Source organism: Miscanthus floridulus, chromosome 14 (genome assembly GCF_019320115.1).
Source record: "Miscanthus floridulus cultivar M001 chromosome 14, ASM1932011v1, whole genome shotgun sequence".
Classification (NCBI taxonomy): domain Eukaryota; kingdom Viridiplantae; phylum Streptophyta; class Magnoliopsida; order Poales; family Poaceae; genus Miscanthus; species Miscanthus floridulus.
Window position 1 is genome coordinate 49,881,002 of NC_089593.1, and position 25,476 is coordinate 49,906,477.

Genomic DNA, 25,476 nt, shown 5'->3' on the forward strand with positions numbered 1-25,476 from the left:
AGGTTTTCCTATCAAGACCCATGTAAAAGTGTTGAAGAAGAATGGGGTCTTGAATGGCAAGGCAGGGCCAGTATTAATTAGAGAATTAAAACATTCCCATGCCATGCCTAGAGATTCTTATTCTTCTCGTTTAAAAGATAGAACGTCTGAATGAAGGTTGACTACTCTATTGATGGGAAAGAAATGTAGGCAAAAGCTGGAACACAGGGCTTTCCAATCTCCTTGTCTACTCCCTATGGTGAGCTTATACCAACATTTAGCTTTTCCCATCAAAGAGAAAGGAAAGAGCTTCTATTGTAAGGTTTCATCCGACATGCCCGCAATGTGTAGGCATGCACAGGTCTGCTCAAACTCATTTAAGTCAGAATAGGGATTTTCATCATCTTCACCTAAAAAAGATTGATCCTGGACCATGTTAATTAAACACGGGCAAAGCTCATAGCCAAATGTTAGGATAGGCTTTGAGGATTCTAGTGGCTCTAGGCGTACGCTCATAGGTGTAGCGTATTAGTAAATAGGGGTGGATGCGAGATCCATGGTAAAAGGAAGGAAAAGATAAAAGATAAAAGAATAATGATACAAGGTTAAGCTAGGTTCAAAGTTAACTCAGCAACTATTTCCATGGCAACGACGCCAGAAATGATTGTTGGTATAAATTAATGCACACAGAATAATCCACAAGCGCACAGGTATTATACCGATGTAGCACTTCACCAGGAGTATCCAGTTTTATATCAAACTCGAGGAAATGTGTGTGAGAATAACTAAATTTAACTTAACCCAACTTCATAATCAAGGCTAGATAACACGAGCGTCTTCTAGTTCTAACTTTGGTAAGCTTTGTCTTATATTGTTCAATTTTGGGGATATTACTAAAGAAAACATAGGCAGGGTATGTTTCCTATAGGAACAAGGTCCTGCTAGGCCTACCAATGGGAGGTGGACTACAAAGGATTCAATGACACAATAAGAGTCATCCTCATGAGCTACCACCGATCTAGATTGGGTACATTCACGAGTAACCAGGTCTAAGCACCACGCTTACACTACGAATACTACTTTAACCCAGGAGCTACAAGGATTAAAGTACTCAAAAGAGTCGCAAACTTGAAGAACAATATGAACAAGATGCTTACTTGAATTAGAAGTTAATTACCAGAGAATCTTAGAAGCAAGCTCAAGAAGAACTTGATTCTATCAGGGTACAAGCCGTAGAGAGAGCACCAATAGGCCGGCACTTCCTCAAAACTCTTCCCTCTCACTCTATCACTCTATTTCTAATACAAGACTAGATCCTATTGAGTACTAATCTTCTTTTGATTGCTAGCTCTGATCCTAGTGAAATATGCATTAGGGTTTCTGGCCTTTAGGCTCTTAGGATCAAATGCCTCATGCCCTAGAGGAGGGGGGGTACATGCAGGTATATATAGGGGCCTTCAAGCATCCTAGACCCTTAGATCAAACCGACTTAAAAGGATGGTGTAGATGTGATCCTAGAGGAGGTGGAGAACCAATGTAGCAACGAGAGGCTAACAGGAGGGGCCCATAGGCTGGCAAGCCTATAGGTGGGGCTGGCTGGCCCCACATTGTAGTGGCACAGGGTCTGCTTCGGTGGAGAGCCTCCTAGAGTCATCTTGAGTGTTCCCACATTGGTCCAGCTGTGAAATTCTATGATTTTCTTTGATGAATAGGTCCTCCTTGGTGGGTTTTTGATTAAATCCTGCTAGAAATATAGATTCACCAAAACTCATGGAATTTATTAGTTAAAACCCCTAAGTCTATGCTGGTGATCCATTTTAATCATTTATGAAAGGTATATTGATAGTTTGTGATAAATGTTAACTACCGTCAACAATAGGTCTGGCCTTTCAATCTGGATCCTTGAAGACTATGGTACTAGTAAATGGACATTAAAGCATATGGTGAACATGCTGCAGCTATTTGGATTGAACAATATTCGACTCAATTCCGAGGAAGCCAATGCAGACTACAGAGTGATTGTAGTTCACCTAGAATGGAATTTGATTTTCCTTACTGGGAGGACAGAACAGTAATGGCATATGACATGAGGCACAGAAAAGTTCATGTCCTCCCTGCCTGGGTCGTCTGCTATCCTAGAAGTACCTAGAGTATTTATTTGAACGGACCTCACTATCTGCCTTATGTTCCCTTGTTCATGGAGTCATTAGCTGAGCAGTAAAGGTGCATATGATGTATTTTGTTGTTAGGACATGTCTTTGCTTAGGTAGGGAGTTGTTTTGACTCTATATATATAGTCCAATTTTGTTCAGAGCAGTAAAACTTTGCATTCTGCAGGTTTTGAAGTGTTAGTGCTTTTGAACAATTTTCCTACAATGGCTATGGGAGTAACAAGAGGGGTTTCATGCTGCATTGGCTACCAAGTTGATCAAGGAGTGCCAATCTGAAGGAGCGGACCACATCTACCTCGTTTTAGTTATATAAGTCTATAGGGAGCAGAACCTTTATTATGTTATCGATGTACCGCTTGTGTTAATTCATGAGTTGACACAGTTGTTATGTTAGTGTTGAGCATTGTTATTATAACAAGTACTCTTCGTTGTGGACATGATGAATGATGCGTAATGATTAAATCTGTATGGTTTGTGTTCAATAAGTTATTAAGGCTCTGCTAAATTAGTAAATACATTATGAAAACCGGATGTATACCTACCGTTGGTGAAGCAGACGGCCATCACCACCGCTATTCATATGATATGGCAGGGGTCAATAGTGTATCACCGCCGAATCATTTAGTAACCCGACACCGACTAAAGTATCATCATGGGCAGATCATACTGCAACGCGACGATGACCATGCCCTATGACCAAACGGTTCATACACCGAAGCGACGGTGATGTTCACCTTGACACAAGCGGGTCGTGCTCCAATGTGATAGAATAAGGATCTGATCACAGATGGATTATAAGCCATACGGTGACGTTAGTGCATACCCACATAAGCGGGTCATGCTCCAATGCGATGGAAGTAAGGACCTTAGCATGGACGGATCATAAGCCAATGCGGCGGTGTAGTGTACACCACAGACGGTCTCAGATAGCGACAGTGAGGGCTATGATCATCACTGTCGATAGCTTACTGCCGAGGCCAAAATTTGACTGCGATGAGGGTTACGACATGGCTATGAAAGGTCCGAGTGTAATAATGTCATGATATGAGATGTCTAAAGAAGTGATTGATTTAGATCAGGTGTAAATTGAAGACTTGTAATGGCTTAACTTAAGTTAAAATATTGAAAGTAAGAATCAACCATTAGTAAGCTTTTTTGTAAAAGTTAAATCTTGATTCTTGCTACAGACTTACCTTGATTCCCCGTAAGCCTGCATATCTTTGGAGTCATCCATTTTCATCGGTTAAGTCTTGTTGAGTACCTTTATACTCAGGGTTTGTTAAACCCTTGTTGCAGGAGAAGAGACAGAGGTAGAAGAGTTTGTTGTGCACCCTTAGGCATGGTGAACCTCCTTTTGTGTGTTGTATCAAGTGGTACCTGTCATGCTACCCTACTGCCTAGTTGGCCAAAGCTTATAGTTTGTAATAACTTAATAACTGATTTATAAACTTATGGTTTATAAGACTTTTGCTGTTTATTCTGATGTAACCTAATTATATAAACTGTTGTAAGTCTGCAATGTCTTCTGTAATGTATCCTGCTTAGAAAGATAAAGTGGATGATTCGGGTTCCCCAAGGACACCCGACAGACTACCAGAGTTGTCTGGCTCCCATGTGTAGCAGTCAGAAGTCTGAAATACAATGATAGGTGCATATGGATCATATAATTTGGACGGTTCTGCCACATGAAAAGGTTCTTTCAGCTGAGGCCATAATCACAGGCATAGTGAATAGGATTTGATAAGTAACGGAAATGTTACGATAACACAATCTGCTTCTATGACAAACTCAAAATTCTCCATAGCAGACGTTGCCCTATCTGGCAAAGTAAAATGCATAACACATAACTCAGAAATCAAGTCACTTATATCAACATCTGAGGAACCATCCGAAGAGAAAGTTTCTACAAATTTAGTGCATTGGACTTTTAGATCAACACCATCCAATGACTTCAAGGATATTGAATTCATTAGAAATCCAAATATTCCATTGAATGACTAGAGTCCTTGAAATCTGCTTTTCAATGAACTAATTGCCATATCAACCATAACCAAAAAATAATTAACTTCAAAATCCTTCTCAACTTGCAAAATAGCTTTACTGTAGTAAATTTGATCAAATTATTTCTTCCTAAGAAAATGACGCATTACTGGAAATGATGCCTCTACTCTCATTGCAAGTGCAAGTTGTGTGGCAACAGCTAGACTATCAACAAACCCATTATTTCTATGCTTTTATAGGTGGGAATGACACCCTAAGGAGGTGCACCGAAGATCCGCCAGGAGGAGATCCCGGGGGATCGGCCAAATTGCCTTTCCCACCTAGGATAAGCCGAATCCTAGGATGGTGCCATGTCTTTGTGGTCTTGATCTTCCCCGTGTGCCTTTGGTTTGAACCAAATTGGAGTGGAGTTGGCTTTATGGTCTTTGTATGTGTGTTGGCAATTTGTTGGGAACAGAATTTGGACTTATTTGCCATATTTCATGTGTTTTCCATTAAAAGATTCATGTGACCAAAATTCTCCAAGTACATGTGAAAATATGTTATTTGAAACTAAATATGCATGTTAGCGAGGCTAGGTCACCAATATTTCTAAGAGAATTGACGATCAAATTTGGCATTTAGTGACCACCAACAGAGAGACGGAGGGCGATGAGGGAAGTCTAGCTATGGGGCGGAGGAGTGGGTGGAGAAGGCTGAGCAGAGAGGGTGGCTACACTAATCAGCAAATGTTGGCTAGATTATAAACCAACTGAAACATCAAAGAACCTACGTGACTTTTCTTTTTTTAGAAAAGTTGTTTTTACAACTTGTTTTTTTGGAATGTATACATATAACTTTTGTGCATTACATTTTATGAGACAAAACTTATCACCACAACTTGTTATCTCAGCCTTTTTAATATAGATTTCATATAATTTTATAATCAACTTGTCATGACAATTTTATATAAGACCTTTGCAACCCATTTTTTGTTCATAACTATCAACGGACAAATTTGTCCTAATAATTTCTCAACAAAAAATTCTAACTAAAACTTTATATACCAAATTTTATAAATAATGTAACTTATACAAATAACTTTTCGTTGTTGAACGTCTCTAAAATTTATACACAACTTATCCAACATAATATTTTTTATTTAATCCTAAAGAACTTTTTTCACTTAAAATTTGTTCATAGTATAGAAGAAAAATTTTAGGTTATGACAGTAAAAATTAAAAAGCAAAAGGAAATAAAATAAAAAAATAAAAAGGAGAGGCGAGAGGGGTGTCATTGACTGGAGACAATACCGTTACTCCGTAACTTTTAATCCGTAGGCCCAAGCCCAAACCTTGCCAAAACCCTTGTCCCGTCCTGCTCACTACCGTCTCCGAGCGACACCGCCGCCAACGCCACCGCCGACGCGCGAGAAACCAGAGGAAGAAGAGGCCTACCGATCCAGCAGCGATGGCGGCCGGGGGCCTGCTGGGGGGCGCTTTTTGGGCGACGCGGGCGCTGGAGGTGGTCAAGCGGAACGATTCCCCGGGCTTGCTGTGGAAGCGCATCAAGCTTACCACCACCCGCAAGAACAACGCCAAGAAGCGCCTCAAGCGGCTCTGGCAGGTCGTCTACCTTGCTCCTCCTCTATTACGTTCCCGCTCCGGTGCTATACGTGCAGCGTTGTGGGGAGAGCTAATGGGCTCTTCGACCCATTCGTGGTTCATGTTGGTTTGATTGTTGCTTGCTGAATCTTCGGCTTGATTTTCCAATGGACTTAGCTTATCAGTTATTCCGACTCGCCGTGGTTCGATTTTGGAGTGCATGCAGCATGCCTATGATTTGAGAGTAAGGGGTTCTTGCCTTCTAGGAGGGGACGACGAATCGACGATGACGAGGTTTACACAAAAGACTGAACATATTTATCTTAGCCTTATCGAATTGCTCTGGGGATTCTGTATAGTTCCTGTCAGGAACTCGTTTGTATTTTTGCTTTATTAAAATTAAAACTTGATTTTGCACCTTGTTGGTTTGTTCTTCCTGCTACTTGGCCATAATATTAGGGAAGGTAATAAGCTACCTCCAGAGTAAAACTGGAAAACTTGCTGTACCTATAAATGCAATAGGTTCTAAGAAATAGTTAATGCTTCTAGATTGGATTATTAAAGTCGACTTGTGTCATGCAGGAGTTGCATAAAAGGTTTCAATTGATGATTTGCAAATGTTATTCCTGAAACTTGCCTCCAAAATTGGCAGCCATTTTTTCCCTGTATATGAGATTTCCTCATAATCATGGGCACGTCTCTGCGATAGCTGCATTTGTCAACCAATAGGAGGGATCTAATCCCACAAATATCATTTTTTTCATTCAGTCATTTACTCAAGCGTTCTGTCTATTGATCTCAAATGTCGTGGACTAGTGTAGAGCTTTGAAGTATATGGGCAGTTGAGTTGCCTTCGTGTTAAACTTAACCTCTAGGCTGGCAGAGCTCAGGTCTAATTCAGTGTAAGTTCTATTTTTCTCTATTTTGGTGAAAGATATAACCAGCATCTAGCAGTAAACATTACTTAGTGGATTCTTTAATTGCAGCGAGGGTGTTGCTCTATTTCTGTGTTGTTTTGCACATGGAGTTATTGCTGGATTGCTGTTTGTCTTGTCTGGCAACTAGGCTTGTGCCTGTGTGTTGCTACGTGCTTGCATCATGATCACATAGGCAACAGATTACCATGGAGTACATCACATTGATACCAAGCTCACTGAGAAGATAGTATTTTGGTTGACATTTATTCACAAAATTACAACATTTCAACATTATGTTTAAAATTTACGCGGTATGATACACCATTTTGAAGAAAGACCTGTACCCTCATGATCTTGTGTAGCTTCAGCTTGTAGAATAGGATCTCTATTTGGAATAAATCTTTTTCATTATCGTAGTGGATCTTTGAAAAAACAGACTTTGTATCGACTAAAATATATACTTCGACTTTCATGTGCTAGAACTTTAGCTCATAAACATAAAAGTGCGGTACGAATTTTTATGCAACGATTGGGTTCAGTATTTTTAGAAGAATTTTTAGAGTATACGATGCTTACCTATGATGATTCATTCTTCCTGGTTGAGGCAAACCGTTTCATTTTGACTCGTATAGTAGTTTGATTGGATATTGTTGGAATAGCCTATAACATATGACTGCTTAACAAAAGGAAACAACTCTTTTTTTTTCACAGTGTGCTTCCTTTTTCTGAAGCATGGTGCTGCAGGTCCTCAGTGCATTGCTCTGCTATGCTTTTTGTTTTCTGCATTAATACTTGTTTTTTCCTGCTCCTGCCTGAATCTTATTTTTGCAAGCATCAATAGTTGCTCCTGAGTTTTCCCTGTTAATCCCTTAATTTTTTAATTGGAACTTGTGTGATTCATGAGCCTAGCTTGTTGCAGATCAGAGTGTCTAGAAATGTTGGCAAAATCTCTTCCATTACCCATGCGGCCATGCCCACATGTGACATATATGATACATGGGAAAAAAATATTCAGTGCAAACACATCTTCGGTGGAATCTTGAAACCCCCCTAGATAAATATACTTAGGAGCATTCCAAAATATTGAAATGATGCTTATCCATACTGCATCTATAGATGTACATTGCCACAAAATTTGAGATTCAAACTCATTTTGTAAAAACTCATACAAAAATAACAAATTTCAGGTGGAATTTTGTCTTCAGTGCATATGAATTTTTAGGTTCAGTTTGAATCTCAAATTTTGTGGCAATTTACATCTATAGAATGCACTATGGATGTGCATTGTTCAAATTTATCTTAAACTCCTAAGTATATTTTTCTAGGGGATCTCACAATTCCATTGAAGATGTGGTTTGCACTGAATATTTTCCTACGATACAGTGCAACCACAAGTGCAGAGTCCTTTTTTGGTGGGATCAGTGTTAATGGCCTCTTGTTTGGTTTGATAGATGCATAGCGTCACAGAAGATCATTTGTTTGGAAAACCTAGATTTAGGTCCATTTAACTGATCTTTAAGAAAATCACCATCTGTCAAGCTTAGTTTTGTTGCTTGCTCACAAATCACAAGTATGCTTTCGTCAACTTTTGATCCTTCTATTCTATTGCATTTTATAAATCACAAGTGTTTCTTTCCCCTGAACACACTACCTCTGAGCTGGTGCAGTTTTGCTGCACAAGTATTGAATGGCCGTACTGGTCACTTGTTTTCTCCTGATCCTTTCTTTTATTGAGATTTAGATACATGGAGCATAATGCACAATTATTCAAGTTACTTCCATTAGATGTTCCTTACATTTCTGTAACAAACTGATGATAAAAGAGTAAAAGACATAGTACAAGTGTGTTATCTTGCTACTATAAGCTGATACCATGCATCTTACTAACTGGCTTTAGATAATTTTGGAAACAGAATTGTATGTACACTGCATCATGATTCAGAATCCTTGTGGTAAAGCCCATACATGCAGAGATACTGATTTCGTTATTTAGGTTGCTCATTCCTGAGGCAGTAGTTATTCATTTTTTGCACCCAACTCTTCCTTTATCCAGTACTATCAAGTTGTCCCACTAATTGCGAGTAATCGCAATTAGTCGGTAATCGGTCCCTTGACCTTGATTAGGCTCTACGACTTGGTTTAACTGACCAGAAATCAATTCGTCTGATTAGTCATCGACTAATCACGATTAATCAATGATTAGGTGGTGCACGACTAGCCTGGAGACTTCAGACAGCATACTGGGCTGCAGCTGGACCACTTGGGCTTTCTTTTTTTTCACCCCAATAGGGTTTCCCTGCACCCACTTGGGCTTGTGCTCTTGTCTCATGCATGGCTCATGCTCTACTGCTGCTGCCGCTGCTCTCTGCTTAGTGCTTACATAATACATAAACATGTGTGTACAGAAGTGCATGACACTTCTTTCACAAGTAACTGACCAACTAGATGTCAAATCTCACAAGAATCTGCTGCTCTAGTGCTTATATATTCTTGTTGTTTGCTTTATACCATATAGTATATCGGTTTTGAAATATACAGGACGACTAGGGCCAACGGGCTGGTGAATGACTCGACTAGTCGGCTGGTTGATCCCATTGCAACTAGGGTCGGCTAGACAACTTGATAATCTGATGTTAAAAAATGCTCAATGGATGGATCTCATGTCAATACCTAAATACCTTCCTATACTAAAGTTATGGATGCAAATAGGTGTCTTCCTACTCAGAAGTTAAGGTTACAAATACTTGACCTTTAGGTCTGAAACCTTGATGAATAACGTGTAAAAGTGAACAGCAGTGTTTCCTCCTTGCAAGTTTGATTTGCACGTTTTGTTCAGTAGTCTCTTGCAGAACTGTCTTTTCTTTGTTGCTAGGATCCAGATCCAGCACTTCATATGACAGGCAAGTAATATTTTTGCAATGTTTTACCTCAGAATGAGGCAGTTATAAGGGCTTGTGGTGAATCAGAATCCAAGTCAGCGTCAAACACGGCTTCCACGGCTGAGAAACAACAGTAGCTTTGGAGCTCAATACACAACTGGAGCAGGTCATATGACCTTTACATGATAAGCTGAAGCCTGAACTATTTCCCCCAGCATTTTGAGTTTGCTGTCCTCGTATTGAAAGCCAAGTGCGTGTATAAATCTTACTTTCTTCTTCCAGAAGACATCATTGCTTGCTACCACATGCAACCTTGCCCCCTTCTGCTTACATCAGTTCCTACATCTTTGTCCCGTCCCGAATTCCATCGTTTTCGATTTCGCTGTTTCCATGTTACTTCTGGAAAAAAAAAATACGTTTTGAGCTTGTTTGATTTCATCTATTCTGCATCATGCATAAGTCAGTCTAACTACTATTATGCATATGCTGATATGCTATGTTGTCTGCGGTAATGTAATGTAATGCATTGCACCCGTTGCTGTCGTTGACATCAGCTTGCCACCGTTTTTCGAAGCTTGCAAGTTTGGTTAAGACACGTTGAAAGAATCTGGTGCCATCAAAGGACAGATGTTGTCACATGTGGTGTGCTATGTGTTGCATACTCTCGCATGTGCTGATGTGCTGCATTAACAATATATGGTGATGGTTCAAGGAAGCATCGCTACGAAATGTCAGGCTGCGTGTGCCGTTTGCAAGCTTGTGGTGGGTTGGCGAATGCGGTGGACGGTGGTAGATTAAACCGAGATGAGGTAGACCCGATTCGATCCGTTGATGAACGGGTACGACAAGATATGATACGGCATGATATTTTATTTTCCTGTGTGGTACTCTTTTCGGCTGAGTAAATCAACTTTTGGAGTAAATCAGACTGAATTTTATAGAGAAAAGGCTAATGTTTATGAAACAATTAGTGTAAGTAGATATGACATGAAATATATGTTCATACTATATTTTATTGAAATCATGTTAGTACTGTTTTATATAAATTTGGTCAAATTTTAAAAAGTTTGACTTAAATAAACTTTAGATGTTAATCTGTTTAGGGACTAAGGAAGTAGCACTTCATTGAGATTGTGGGGTGGTTTTATTATATGCCGATTATGGAACGTAGGGGAATTCTTTCTAGTATGAATCCAAATGAGTTGTATTTTGAGCCTGGGGCTCAAGGAGAGAAGGTTAAAATTCTAGCGCTAATTGCATGCCAAACGTTGCTATGTTGCACCTTAAACGCATCCCTATTTCTTAGGTGCATCCTCGCAATGTGTTGGGTATGTATGTGGTTTTACAAGTGCATATTCTTAGCCACGTGCCCTACACACCATTTGACCTTTTTCTTGTCAAAATTTGCTAAAAATATGGTGACCATTCTGTTCGTCGAACATTCGGTGTGAACAACACTTGGTCTAACATTAGCTGCTATTTCCTCCGTTCTAAATTATAAGTCGATTTGACTTTTTTGTACATCCATTTTGCTATGTATCTAGACATATATTAATATTATATCAAGTTACTTAGCAAAATAAATGTACCAAAAAAATCAAAACAACTTATAATTTAGAACAGAGATAGTACAAAGTTACGCACCAACTGAACATGCTGTACCGTAGAACATGCAGAGCAACCATAGTTCTACGATGGTTACGAAGTGCAAAAATAATCAAACAGTTCATTTGCACAAGTATGGTAAGGTACATTTTGGAGCCTTTTTTTTTCTCGAACAACGCACCAGAGCTACGTGTCATTTCATTAAGTGAGAAAAGATAGTACAAAAGTCCGGTTAAGGACTAAAACCCCAACCAAGAACACACTCCCACACTTCTACAAAAAGAGGCCTATATACACGCCACAGACACAAACACAAACACGACCTCGACCAAATACCCCCAGACCTAGGTTGTTGGGGCCTGCGACCTCACCAGGAGTTCCTAGAGCTTAAATGCTCCAGCCATCCCTCAAATGTTGATCTCATCAGACACTGTCTGAAGCAGCAAGGAGATGTTGGGTCTAGCATTCTCAGAAACACAAGAATTTCTGTGCTTCCATACTTCCTAGGAAACCAAAATAATTAGTGAGTTAAGTCCTTTCCTTATCCCCTTCGGGACTGCGCTCAGAGCCCTCTTCCACCATAAGGAAAAACGAGTCTCAGAAGCTGAGGGAGTCAGGTCTAATAGATGAAGAGGTTGGAGGATTAGGGACCAAATACGTCTTGTAAAAACACAGCCAACCAATATATGCTGAATGTTTTCCTCCTCCTGATCACAAAGAGGGCAGACTTCATGATGAGGCAAGCCTCTTTTGGCAAGGCGGTCCGCAGTCCAACATCTATTGTTGATGGCTAGCCAAATGAAGAATTTGCAACTGGAGAGGCGCCCAACTCTTCCATATCCTCCTCCAGGGAGCAAATTTAATAGTTCCTACAAAAAATGCAGCATAGGCCGACTTGCTGCTATATACTCCATTCTGTGAGAGTTTCCATCTTATTTGATCTGGAACTTCTTGCTGCAAGACAACTCCCTCAACATGATCCCAAATCCGAAGATATTCCAATAGAACCTGAACTGAGAGAGCACCTCTTGATGTCTACAACCCAACTTTGATTGACAAGAGCTTGTGCAACTATCTGTCTTCTAGTTATCCTTTTAGGGATGGCCTTGAACAGGTTGGGAGCCACTTCCTCTATAGTTTGTCCATCAATCCACCTGTCTTTCCAAAAGAGGGTGGAAGCACCATTTCCCACAATATGGTCGACTACCATCTTGAACAATGCCTCGGCATTATGAGGAACCTGAATTTGGAATCCAGCCCAAGGCCGAGAAAGATCCAGTTTTTTGAGCCCACAATCATCTAACCCGTAGTGCCCAGCCAAGGGTTTCTAGATTAGGAATCCCCAATCCTCCATACTCTAGAGGCTGCTGTACTCTTTCCCAGGACACCAAACAATTGCCCCATTGGCATTGTTCCTGACCCTTCCAAAGAAATCCCCTTCTCCTCTTGTCAATGGCTTTTAACACCCGCTTTGGCAGATCGAGAGCCATCATGGAATAGATGGGAGTGGCCTGATAGAACCGCTTAACCATTACCAACCGACCTGCTCTGTTCATTAGGGATGCCTTCTAACCAGGCAAGTGATCAGCCACTTTGTCAATCAAGGGCAATAGCACTTCCTTGGTGGGTTTGTTGATGGACAGAGGCAGCCCAAGGTAAGTGCAAGGGAATTCCTTAACTGAACAAGACAGAAGTTCAACAATGATACTTAATTCATTCTCGGAGCAATGAATGGGAGAGATGGAGCTTTTCACCAGATTGGTATGGAGTCCAAACGCATGACCAAATAGGTCCAGGATGCTTCTGATCACCACCAGATCAGTTCTCCCCGGCCTAAGGAAAATGACAGCATCATCAGCAAAACAGGATACCCTATGCCGAGCATGTTGGACAACAAGTGGCAGAAGCAAATCCTCTCTCGCCGCGTACTCCACTAGAGAGTCAAGCACATCCATGACTAGAATGAAGAGCATGGGGGAGAGTGGATCACCCTGCCAGGAGGCCTCGACTATGAAGAATAGAATCTCTAGGCTCCCTGTTCACCAACACTCGAGTGGACGAAGTTGACTAGAATTAAACTGATCATGTCCCGCCATTTTTGCCCAAAACCCAACTGTCTCATTACCTCCAAGAGAAAGGACCACGAAACTGAATCGAATGCCTTGGAAATATCCAACTTTAGTAGAATATGGGCCTCTTTCTTCTTGTGCAAAGATTTCACCATTTGTTGGACAAACAGGAAGTTATCATGAATATTTCTTCCCCTGACAAATGCGCTCTGATTATTTGAAACCATAGAAGGCAAGCAGCGGAGCAAGCCGGTTGGCCAAAACTTTTGTTACTAATTTGGCAAAGCTATGAATCAAACTTATAGGCTGATAATCCTTGACATGCAGAGCGTCCATCTTTTTGGGCAATAGGGTGATGAAAGCAGAGTTAAGTAGTCTAAATTTGAACACATGCCCTCGATGTATAGAATGGAAAGCAGCCAGCAAGTCACTTTTGAAAATATTCTAGCAAGACTTATAGAAACGACCTGTAAAACCATCTAGTCCCGGTGCTTATCAAGGTGCAAATCGCTGATGGTTGCCCATACTTCCTCTTCTGTGAACGGGTCCTCCAGGGAGGATAGGTCTGTAGGCTGTACGCCAATCTCATCAAGATTAATTGAGAAATTCCTGCTCTTCCACCGTACCAAGCAACTTGTCATAAAAATTTAGGACTGCTTCCTATTTGTCTACTTGGGAAGTAACCTAGCCGGTCCTCTACTTGCAACTTTGCAATAAAATTCTTCTTCTTTCTGAAGCGAGCTTGCTAGGTGGAAAAACGATGTGTTTGCATCACCTTCCCAACGGTAAAGGATCCTTGAACGCAGACGGGTGATGGTTCATTCAAGGCAGTCCAAACCAAGGCAATGGAGCTTGAGCTTCTTGCGCAACCATTCCTCACTAGCAGATAGCTCACGGGAGTCCCTTGCAATCTCAAGCCGATGAATAATCTCCTTGGCCATTTCTATCTGCAACTTAATGTTCCCAACCTTCCTTTGACCCCACTTTTGAAGACCTCTACTAAGGCGTTGTAGCTTGAGAAAGAGGCGCTCAACTGCATAGTTAGTTTGCACAGGAGCCTCCCAATTCTATTGCACCGCCTCCAAAAAACCTGGAACCTTGGTCCAGAAACTTTCAAAATGGAAGCGTCGCTTGCCGGTTGTTTTAATCTTTAACCCCTGAATTAGGGGGCAATGATCCCACCCCCGCACCACGGCCGTCCTGGCTCCGGCTCCTGCTTCACCGTGCCATCCCACTGCTCCTACTACTAGTTCCGTGCGCCTGCCCTACCGCACCTAATGCTGCTCCTAGCTACTCCTACTCCACGCGCCCACCCTGCTGCTGCTCCTGTTCCAGTGCGTCCACCCCACTACTCTTGCTCCATTGCCCACCCCACCCCACTTGATGATGCCGACAGGCACCGCCAGCGCAAGGAGAAGGTTAGGCGCTTGAAGCCCTCTAGCCTCTCTCCTGGTATGGCTGCGGCGCCCCGGTGGCCGGAAGCAGATAGTGGAGGAGGTCGCACCGGGATACGATGCATGTTGTAATTGTACTAATTCAAATGTTTTAAATGTTTGATAGGTATATTGTAAGTGTTTCATACGGATGTTCCAAAATTCGATCAGGATGTAGCATATGTTGCAATGGTTGTACACGTATGTTGCAAGCGTCTATCCCCAATGTTTCATCTATTTTTCTGACGTATATTGTAAGTGTGCTTATCTAAATGTTGCATATGTTGCATAAATTTGTTGCAAGTGTTTTATCTGTATGTTATGTATGTTTGCAATGGCTTTTCAAGTGTTGTCAAGTGTTTTTTCCAAGTGTTTTAGATGCGTGTTTCAAATGTTTCATCTGTATTCTTTTGTATGTTGCAAGTGTTTGCATCTGGATGTTTTAGAAGTAGATCGGGATGTTGGATATGTTGCAATGATGTTTTAAGTGTATATCTCAAATGTTTCATCTATTTTAGACAACGTTTTCCTAAACGCTAAACTGGTAAACAGTCGGTCACCTACCGCTTAGCCATTATTCGGGCAAAACAGTCCCATTAAACGGGCTAAACGGCCAATTAAACGGGGTAAACGGGTGATTAAACGAAAACTGGCGCACCACTGTGTAGCAGTTTACACGGTGTGTAAACGGGCTAAATGACCGTTTAGGCGAACAGTGGTTTTAGATGTGTGTTGCAAATGATATGTGTTGCAAATATTTTATCTGGATGTTGTAAAAGTAGATATGTTATTGCACATGTTATAGTGGGACCCACTGCTACTGTAGCCACCTACTTGTAGCTGTTGGGCCCGTGCATGCATGTGGGATCGGACGGGTGTGAGCGACAGGCATGTGAAACTGAGCATGCGCAGATCGAGATGTGGCTCCATGTGGATGCTGTGCATCACTATGTAAAAAAGCACATCATAAACGTGCGTTCAGGCACATCATAGACGCGTTGTAATAAGGATTATTACAGACTGTAATAAGCACATACTACAGACGCGTGTTACTAATACGCGATTGTGATAAAAACGAACATGCATTTGTGATAAGCCCTTAACAGAGACCTGGTGAGTATCTACACGCGTCTGCAAGTAAGCTCTTACTGGAGACGGGTGTTGCCAACACGCGTCCATGACAAGATTAAGACGTGTCTGTGTGAAGAACCATATCTCAGACGCGTGTCTGTTATACGCGTCTGTAGTAAGAATCCTACTATAGACTGACATTTGTAAACACGTCTATGTGAAAGAAACATAGTCCCAACGCGTGTGCAGTACACGCATCTGTAGTAAGAATCCTACTACTAGACGATGTTTGTAAATGCGTCTGTGTAAAGAAACATAGTGCCGATACGTGTACAATACACACATCTGTAGTAAGAATACTATAGACTCGTATTCTCTACACATGTCTATAGTATTTTCCTTACCATAGACTGGGTCTAGGCTACAGACGCATCTGTAGTAAGGAAAATGCTACAGACGCGTCTGTAGCCTAGACCCGTCTGTAGCCCATAGCACAACCCAAATAGCGTAGATATACATAGATCACAGATATATATACACAGATCTCACATAAATGACATATATATATATATACAAGATCATAGTTGTTCATCTCAAAACTTAATTTGTTCATAGTACACACATATTACACACAGTTCACAGATCGATTGTTCATCACTAGGGTATTCTCACATGTATATATCTCACAGCTCCAATTGTATCTCACAGGCTCCAAACACAGTTCACAGATCAAATGAACATATATACCAGGCACTTCATTATGGTTTTGTATGTGAACAATGAAACTCACCTATTTCGTCGAGGATCTGTGACACAATAAACGAGGTGAGCTTCTTTCTAATGTCCGCAAAGTTGTTTGGAGTGGACTGCACTTCAAAATCCTAAGACAAAGAAAGGTAGTCATAAGATGAAGTTGCACATGTGTATAGCCATCATCCATAAAATGAAGCTGCACAACAAGAGATGACAATATATAATATATGACAGCAGCAGTACCAAAAATTACAAGTAAATATATATAAGCCAGCCATAGTCTACAAAAGGATCATAGCAGCAGATCACAGCAGCAGCTTCATCTTGTTCCAGATCACAACAATAGTTTTAAAAATTGATAGTAGCAGTATATATGACAACAAGAGGGGATCAAGGCATTCCAAGTAGATCACAGCTAGCTGAGCAGTAATAAATAAATATATATTTGCAGTTGTACCTAAGGATTATTCAGATTGGCATGTGCCATCGCCAGCATCAAGTGGTGGCCCGCAAAGAACCCACATGTGTGGTCCTAGACCTTGTTGCTGGCACTATAAACATAGGAAACACATGGTTAATAATTGAATTGACAAAACAACTTCACAACTGGAAGTCAAGCACTACTTACTGGAATTTTGAATGCATGGGTCAACTTCAATTTTCTCTGCCCTTTCTTCGGCTTGGGTTGGCAATTGCCAAAAGCTCTACACATACATGAGTTGTTATCAAAAAATTTTGACTTCCACTAACATAATTAAGAAAGAAATACATGGGTCAATTGTAGGTTAGACAATACTTCACTCATCTATCATAGATTTGATAGGAGTCAAATCTGACTTCTTACCTCTATTGGAGTCGAGGTATATCACCTTCTACCACATTCGAGCGATGATGACAGCAATCCAGTGCCCACCATAGTTATGTGCAAACATCACAAACTTTTTCTTAGCAGATTTCTTTAGGCAATATTCCATATTGCAGATAATCCACGCTATAGCCTCTATCAATGTTCATAGTCTTTATTGACACTGGATCTGGATCAATAATGCCAATAGGCACATCTTTGGCCCTAGCTTCTACAATCAGGTATCTAGGAATAAAGAAGCATACAAAAGCAATTTAGCAAGCAAATATATGAAGAGCATCCTTAGCTAAAAATGAACAAGCCCAGAAAATAGATGAAATTGTACTTACAGTGTCAACACGCAAAGAAGTCCTACATCCAATCCATCAAGTTTGAAGAGGTCAAACAAGTCTTCTAATCTCACTAGCGAAAAACTCAGTGTCTGCCTCACGTAAAAAATGTTGTTTCTTGAACACAACAACCATCCCGTTTGTCCTCTTCTCTTCAATTCTTTCATGTATTGCATGAAGAGCAACACACCTAGGTCCTGCCCTTCTCAAGCTCTGTTTCTGATAGGAAACAGCTCTCCAAATTTGAACTTGACATTGGCCCTGTTCCATATAGAACCCCCAGGGTCACTCTTGACTGCTGCAGGCTATTTTCGGTGGGTTAGCTGGAGCAGTAGTGGACTCAGCCTTCTTTGGCTTTGTTGGTGGGTCAGCTGGAGTAGTTGTGGACTTAGGCTACTCTGGCACTGCATCAGTCTCCTTTGAAGCACTCTTTTCTATAGCAGTGCCACTCTTTGGCTTGTCAACAGTTGCACTCTTAGAGGCACTACTCTTCGCCTTCCCATCGCCTATCACAAAGTCCTTTAGATTGCTTTTGGAGTTCATAGGCAATGGAGGTCTTGATAACTTTGGAAAAGAGAGCACCTTTGGTGATACCACAATCTGGCCTCTCCTCCACTGGACCCTCTTGTACAGAGCCTGTCCAAGAGTTCTTACCTCAGGACTTGGGGGCAGACTCAGTGGTCTGTCCTCATGTTCTGGATGTACATAGTCAATATGTACAATGGCATAATGTTACATTACTGGTTGTAAACATAGGTTAGTTTTAGCTACTGAAGACCCTGACCCCTTGCTACCTCCATCTAATAACATCTAGAGTGGATTACTAGGCTACATGGTGTTGGCTCTATCAAAAGGTCCACAGTATTTGGATCTGAAGTTGCCTTAAGTCTGTCGAAGTAGTCTCTTTCGACTACATCCGAGGTTGAGGCACAGCTGCTCTTCCTGACCACCTACAGGGCTAGGGGTGTTGGAAGGTGACCTCAAATGCACTCCTTGGTCACATAGCATGGCCATGATATCATTTGTGACCTTCTTGGTAATTTCTTCTGTCACTTGGCTTTTAACTTCTTTGATGGCTTCCACATCCACATCACTTGTTGATTGCTTCCTCTTTCTGTATATGCCGGCGTAGTTCGAGCAATACTTCCAACCACTATAACTAGAAACACCACGCACATGGCCTGTCTGTTCTAGTCTACCCAGGACCTCTGTGAGCACATCCTTTTCCCTAACCAAAGAGAGCCCTGAAGACTCAAGGGCTCCTTGCTTCTTTAAAATTAGCTTAGATACACTTTCAATAGAATCTTTCAACCAACGAATCTCAGCACTTCCTTCTGACCTAACCAAAGTACTCCATGCATGCAAAAATTCCTTGGGCAGGCCACAGGGAAACTGGTCCCAAGGATTACTGATGCCTTGGGCGGCTAACTCCCTATCCTCCTGCTCCCACTTTGCGGCCTTCCCTTCATACCCTCCTATCCCTAGGCAGTGGTCATGCTTGTTCCTCTCCCAAAGCTTCTTGTACTTCTCACTTGCTGCCTTTGCTTCTTCATTGTCCTTTAGTTTCACAAACATTGCACAATCTTCTTTCGGAATGTATGTGTGCTTCACCGTGGCATGCAACCCTTTATTGATGAAATTGCATGTAAGATCGCTTTTGTGGGTTCTCCAACTCTTGGCTACCATCTGCATTATCTTCTTACATGTTGTAGCCTTCAATTCTTCTAGAAACTCTAAGCAAGGCTAGACACACTCATCAAATATAGTGATCTTGTCTTGTTCACTTAGTGAATTGAATGAAGGCAGGACCAAGGAGATCCTTTGTCTAGCAATCAGACCAACCAGCCTCCTCATTCTTATCTGGGCCCTCTTCTCTGTGGGAAACCCAGTCTAAGTGAGCCCCATGACGGTTAGCTTGTCATCTGGCCACCGGGTGACTGTCCTCTTTCTTGTCTGGGGTTTATGAGGAGGTTTAGATTGTTGTGGCTCTGCATTAGCATCCCTCTCTTCATCCTCTGCAGTACCATCTCCCTCTTGGTCCCTTGCATCCGCATCTCTCTCTTCCTCCTCTTCATTAGCATCTCTGTTGTGTCCCTCCTCTCCACTATTAGTTGGTTCTTTGTCTTCTCCTACTGATGATGTCGTAGATGCGTGATCAGACAACTATTAAACAAAGGTGAGCAAAGTTGTTAGTGAACATGATAGAGCACTAATATCTAATAGTAACTAGTGTTAGTATATCACAAAGCTACATCTTACCATTCTGACAGGGACTATAACTGTAGTCAATAGCTAGCAGTGCAGACACCTTTCATAGCACTAGCAGAGCCATGTTTGACACATATGCAGTGAAAACAATAGCAAAAATGTCATGAGATGATGTATAATTCAGAATAGAAAATTCGAGTAGACTAAAATACATCTACAAGTTTAGGCTATAGAACATCTCAATCCACTCAACTAGATCATCAACAACTAGACCAATAGTTTAGGAAGCAACTAGAAAATACAACATTATGTAATACTAACTGAAATTCTCAGCTAAGTATGACCCACAAGAGTTTATACTGATCAACAAGCATAAGTAGAGTATGAGCAAGTGTTCAGTAATATAGCAAAGCTAATAGTCTAGATCAATATTTACAACCCATTGTACAACATCTACATGATAAGACTTAATGTACAAGTTCAGGCTCAAGAAACCAATGCTACTAGTCTAGTATTTCATTCATGTCATAGGCACAAGAACATCTCAATCCACTCAACCCGAACAAAACTACCAGGTTCCATCTCACAAGCATAACCAGACATTCTAATTTTCAAAAATCCATCTACTGCTCCTTATCTATCTACTATACCCGACAACTATCCATCAAAAATCCCTCAACCAAAAACAAATAGAGACTCGATAATAGCCTTTTCCTACAACAAATCCTTGGCTATTACAAAATCACTAAGCTGCTACATCTAACTGAAGAAAATCCATGTTAGAACTCACCAGGTGGGGTCGAAGGAGGAGGCTAGCACTATCGAAGAGGACGAAGCGGTTGCTTGGAAGCGGAAGATGCCATCAACCTATGGCCTCTGCTCCGCTCACAGTGCCTCTAGAATGGCCACCGCCACGCCTAGCCGCTTTGGAGATGGTGCGTCGTGCCCTGCTAGACGGAGTTGGAGACAATGGCGGAGGATAGCCTCAGAGATGGTGGCTATCGAACCTCGACGAACGGCATTGGAGACGAAGGCGGGTGGACACTGGACAATGGATGTGGACGGCGAGCGGATGCGGCAGTGATGGAACCCTAGAATGCGGGGAGCGGATGGGGGTGAAGATGGCGGAGGCGCACGGATGCGGCGGTGGCGGTGGGGAGCAGACAGCGGAACCCTAGAATGCGGGAAGTTAGATGTCAATGACTTGGGGAATGCAGGAATGCTAAGAAATTTGGAAAAAAGGGCAGACAAAAGGAAATTTCTTACTATAGACACGTGTGTCCAAGACGCGTCTATAGCGATAAAAAAAAGCAGGTCAAAAAATTGTGTCCCACCCAGGGATCGAATCTGAGACCTGCAGGCCCAGAAGCAAGTGTCTTTCCATTGTGCTATGTAAGGAGTTCAAACATAAAGTTGTTTGAATAATTGAAATAGGGTACACGATAATTTCCATTGGTTCAAAGATTGATGAACAAGTGTGATTTTTCTTTTTAATCTCTGGCTAAAACTTGTAACTAGTCTTTCTCCCTCATACTAACTTCAAATTTGATGATTTTTTCCCAATTTTTTATAAAATCATGCTCTACCCATTTATTATGTTGTTACATCTATTATTTTTGTTATTTTTTCATGTGACTGTGTTTTATCAATTCAAAATTTGAATTTCAAAAAAATGGCAACTTCAAAAAACATTTTGAAGCAGTAAATGGTTTCAGCTAAAAAAGTTATCAACAACAAAGTTGTAGAACTAATCAAGATCTACAACTTTTATTTTGGTCATTTCTTCATCCAAGAAAGTGGTAGTCACATTGTTTACAGAATCTACATATCTCTCTTATAGTTTATGAAACCATATGAGAGATATTTAAATTTGTGAACAACGTTACTATCACTTTCTCCGATGAAGAAATGACCAAAATAAAAGTTGTACATCTTGATGAGTTGTACAACTTTCATATTCATGACTTTTTCATATGAATTCATTTGGTGTTTTAAAATGTTGTTTTAATTTGCCTTTTTTATATTCAAAATTTGAATGGTTCAAACAGAGTCACATGAAATGTTTTCCAAAATAAAAGTTGTAGATCTTGTTGAGATCTACAACTTTTATGTTCATAACTTTTTCATCTAACATCATTTGGTGTTTGAACTTCCATTTTTTGAAATTCAAATTTTGAATTGTACAAACAAAGTCACATGAAAAGTTTTCCAAAATAAAAGTTGTAGATCTTGATGAGTTCCATAACTTTTATGTTCACAACATTTACATTTTAGATCATTTACTGCACTAAAATTGTACTCAAAGATTTGAAATTGAAATTATCAATTTAACTATTGCAGACACTCAGCAGTAATTTATTACTACAGATGCAGTATAGTAAAGGCGCGTCTGGAGTAGTTGTTACGTCCGACGTGTGTAGTCAAGGCGCGTCTGTACTACTACGTCTCTTCCATATTAATAAAATAACTACTGCCACCCCATCCCTTCACATTCACATCGCCTCGCTCACTTCTCCACCCTCACACTCCACGAGTTGCGCCTCTGTTCGCCTCCCTCGCCACACCGCCCTCCACCCCTCTCGCCTCCTCTCCACTGCCATAGCTGTCGCCACCCTTGGAGATGATGAAACCCGTGAGGCGCCACAAACGAAGGGACCCAGAGACTGGGCGTTTCGCTCGTTCCTCCACAGTCGCGCCTCGTTGTCAGTGGTTGTCTCGGTGGTGGACGTGAAGGTGGAGGTGGAGGTGGAGGACGTCCTGGTGCGCCCGTTGAGGTTCAAGAAGCAGAAGGCTATGTCCACCTCATCGGTGGCGGTGAAGAAGGAGGGCACGCACTCTTCCTCGGCGGCAAGGCCCTCTTCTTTCTCGCCGGCGGTGAGGCCGGTGGCAACGAAGCTGGATGAGGCGAGGAGGAGGAGGGCAGAGAAGGAGCCAGTGCCAGTCATGCTAGAGGTGGACATGTCATCGGATAGCATTATAGTTTCAGTTAACTGAATATTTTAGTTAACTGTTTCAGTTAACTAAATGTTAGTTCAGGATTCAGTTATCTTATTCTAAATGGTAGTTGTAATTTAGTGTAAGTTAGTATTTGGCATATGTTCAGGCTTCAGTTACCTTAGTTTAGAAAATAGCATTGTTAAGAATTTACTGGCTTCAGTTTCAGTTTTAGCATTGTCAAGAATTTAACTAAACTGTTTCTGTGAAATATATGTAGGCTTCTGATTTTAGGCTCCCTCTAGGTACCATGCATGAGGCCCTGCTGGCAGTGGTTATGAAACCACTATAGGAAAAGCTCTTGGCTATTCACTACACACTTGACGACGTCAAGGAGTTGCTGAACAATCAAGATGTAGAAATACAAGAGTTGAAGAAGATGCATGCTGAGGAGGAGAAGGGACCTACTATGGAGATGGTGGACACCATGGGTGCCCAGCTGGCGGCTGTGACTCAGAAGTTGGAGGGCCTAACCAAGGAGGTGGATGACGTCATAGCTAAGAAGACGAAGTGATCATGCCACTGAAACAGTGATGACCTTAAGTTACCTTAATTAATATATGTATTGTATGGTGATATGTTGTATGGACACCGGACTCATCTATGTGTGGTGATATGCTATATGGACACCTTAAGTTAATTATCTATCTATGTATATATATGTTATATGTGGTGCATATTTGTGTTGCTGTGATGACCATAGCAGCCACTAGATGCTGCTGGTTTCATGTATGTGCTGTGTGCTCAAATACTGGATGCTCATGTACTAGATGCTCATGAGCTGAGAAGATGTTGGCTGAGAAGGAGGAGAAGAGAGCTATCTATGTATATATGTTATGTGTGTTGCTATTATGACCATAGCAGTGACTGGATGCTGCTGGGATATGTATGGACACCTACATTTAATTAGCTATATATGTGTGTTGCTCATAAGTGTGTGCTGCTCCTGTGATATGAATGGATGATTATATGTGCTGCTCATATGTGTGCTGATATGACATATCAAATTCTAGCAGCATATATAGTATATGCATGTCATGAGACAAATGAAATGAAGTAGTCTTGATAAGCAAATTTCAGCATACATCCACAAGGTACCATGCACATCACAAGGAGTTGTGGGCTTAACATCCTAGACTAGATGACATGAACTTATCTATTACAATTTACATCTCTCATTCTACAATTTACATCCTTGATGACATGAACTTCTCTCATTAGCAAGAATCCCTTCCTGAAAGTTCCTAAAAGTAACATCACATTGTAAGTAAGAGCGATGACAAATATATATTGTTAACTAAAAAATGAGATTGCACATTGTTCAAAAACTCACATGAGCATCTTTTTTGCGTACTTGTCGTTTTCCCCGTCTTTTTGCCTCGAGGGCAACCTCTTTATGGCCATCTCAGGGAGGATGGAAGTATCCAGAGGAGGCACTTCATTGGATTGATTGAACTCTTCCTCGTCCACTAGATTTTCAAGTTCGACAACCCGCTTTTTCCCTAGGGAGAACCACTTGTCGTTTTTGGTTTCTAGTGTTCGCGCACATAGAAGACTTGGGAAACCTTACTTGTAACTACAAATGGCTCATCCCTATACCCAACATAGTTGAGGTAAACCTTAGTGAAGCCATACCTGTCTTTCATGACACCCTGACTTCCCTGAACCCATCGACACCAAAAAATGGGCACCTTGAAGCCTGCATACAAGAGTTCCCATATCTCTTCAATGCTAACCATAGTTACATTGTCTTCTGCATCTTGCTATCAAATGCATCTACACGAACAGCCCTATTCTGGTACATGCTCTTCTTGTAGCCTTGATAGGTTGTCACTATGAAGAAAGACCCCTTTGCCAGCTTTCGAAGCCATTAGTCTATGTAAGAGGTTGAACTGGCAAGTCGATCTCTAAACCAGATGTTGAACCCACTCATATGTGCCCTCGCTAACCAAGCTTTGCCCCGGTGCGGGTTTTGTTGCCTCAACATCTCCATATGCTCTTTGATGTAAGGTTCCACCTCTACTATGTGCTGCAACATTAGAAAGTGGGCTCGTTCGTAGGCATCTCTCTCTGGAGTAATGTGCTTCTCCCCAACATACCCTCTGCCCGCTAGCCATCCCTCATAGCGAGACTTGGAGATGCTAATTGGATTGGTGGGGTCCATGTAACTGAGGCACCAGTCGACCACCTCCTTGGTAGAATAGCACTGCGCCATGCTTCCCTTAGGATGGACCCAACTCTTGGCATACCTAATCAGAGTGCTCATAAATCTCTCATATGGATACATGTGGTGGAGGAACATCGGTCCAAGATACCTGATCTCCTTAACCAAATGTACAATGAGATGGATGGATATGTCAAAGAAAGTCAGCGGGAAGTAAGCCTCAAGGAGACACATCACCTCAATCATGTTCTTTTCAAGATCTTCCAGTGATTGTTCACCAATGACCTTCTGAGAGATTGCATTAAAGAAGGAGCAGAGGCTCATGATTGCCATTTCGAGGTATTTTCTGGCAATATGTTCTGGATACCAACTGCTAGCATCGTTGTGAGCATGACATCGCAATCATGAGCCTTCATGGGAAGCATCTTGTTTTCTCTTGCAGGCGCAAGCTTTCA

The 25,476-nt window shown here is 41.4% G+C and overlaps 1 protein-coding gene across 1 annotated transcript; it reads left to right on the top strand.

Moving 5' to 3' along the window:
• The first annotated feature begins 5,448 nt into the window (after positions 1-5,448).
• Positions 5,449-9,972, top strand: LOC136505977 (uncharacterized). The gene is made up of 2 exons (XM_066501105.1): positions 5,449-5,756; positions 9,584-9,972. Exons 1-2 carry the CDS (start codon positions 5,601-5,603, stop codon positions 9,665-9,667), a joined length of 240 nt encoding a protein of 79 aa, XP_066357202.1. The 5' UTR covers positions 5,449-5,600; the 3' UTR covers positions 9,668-9,972.
• Positions 9,973-25,476: the final 15,504 nt, after the last annotated feature.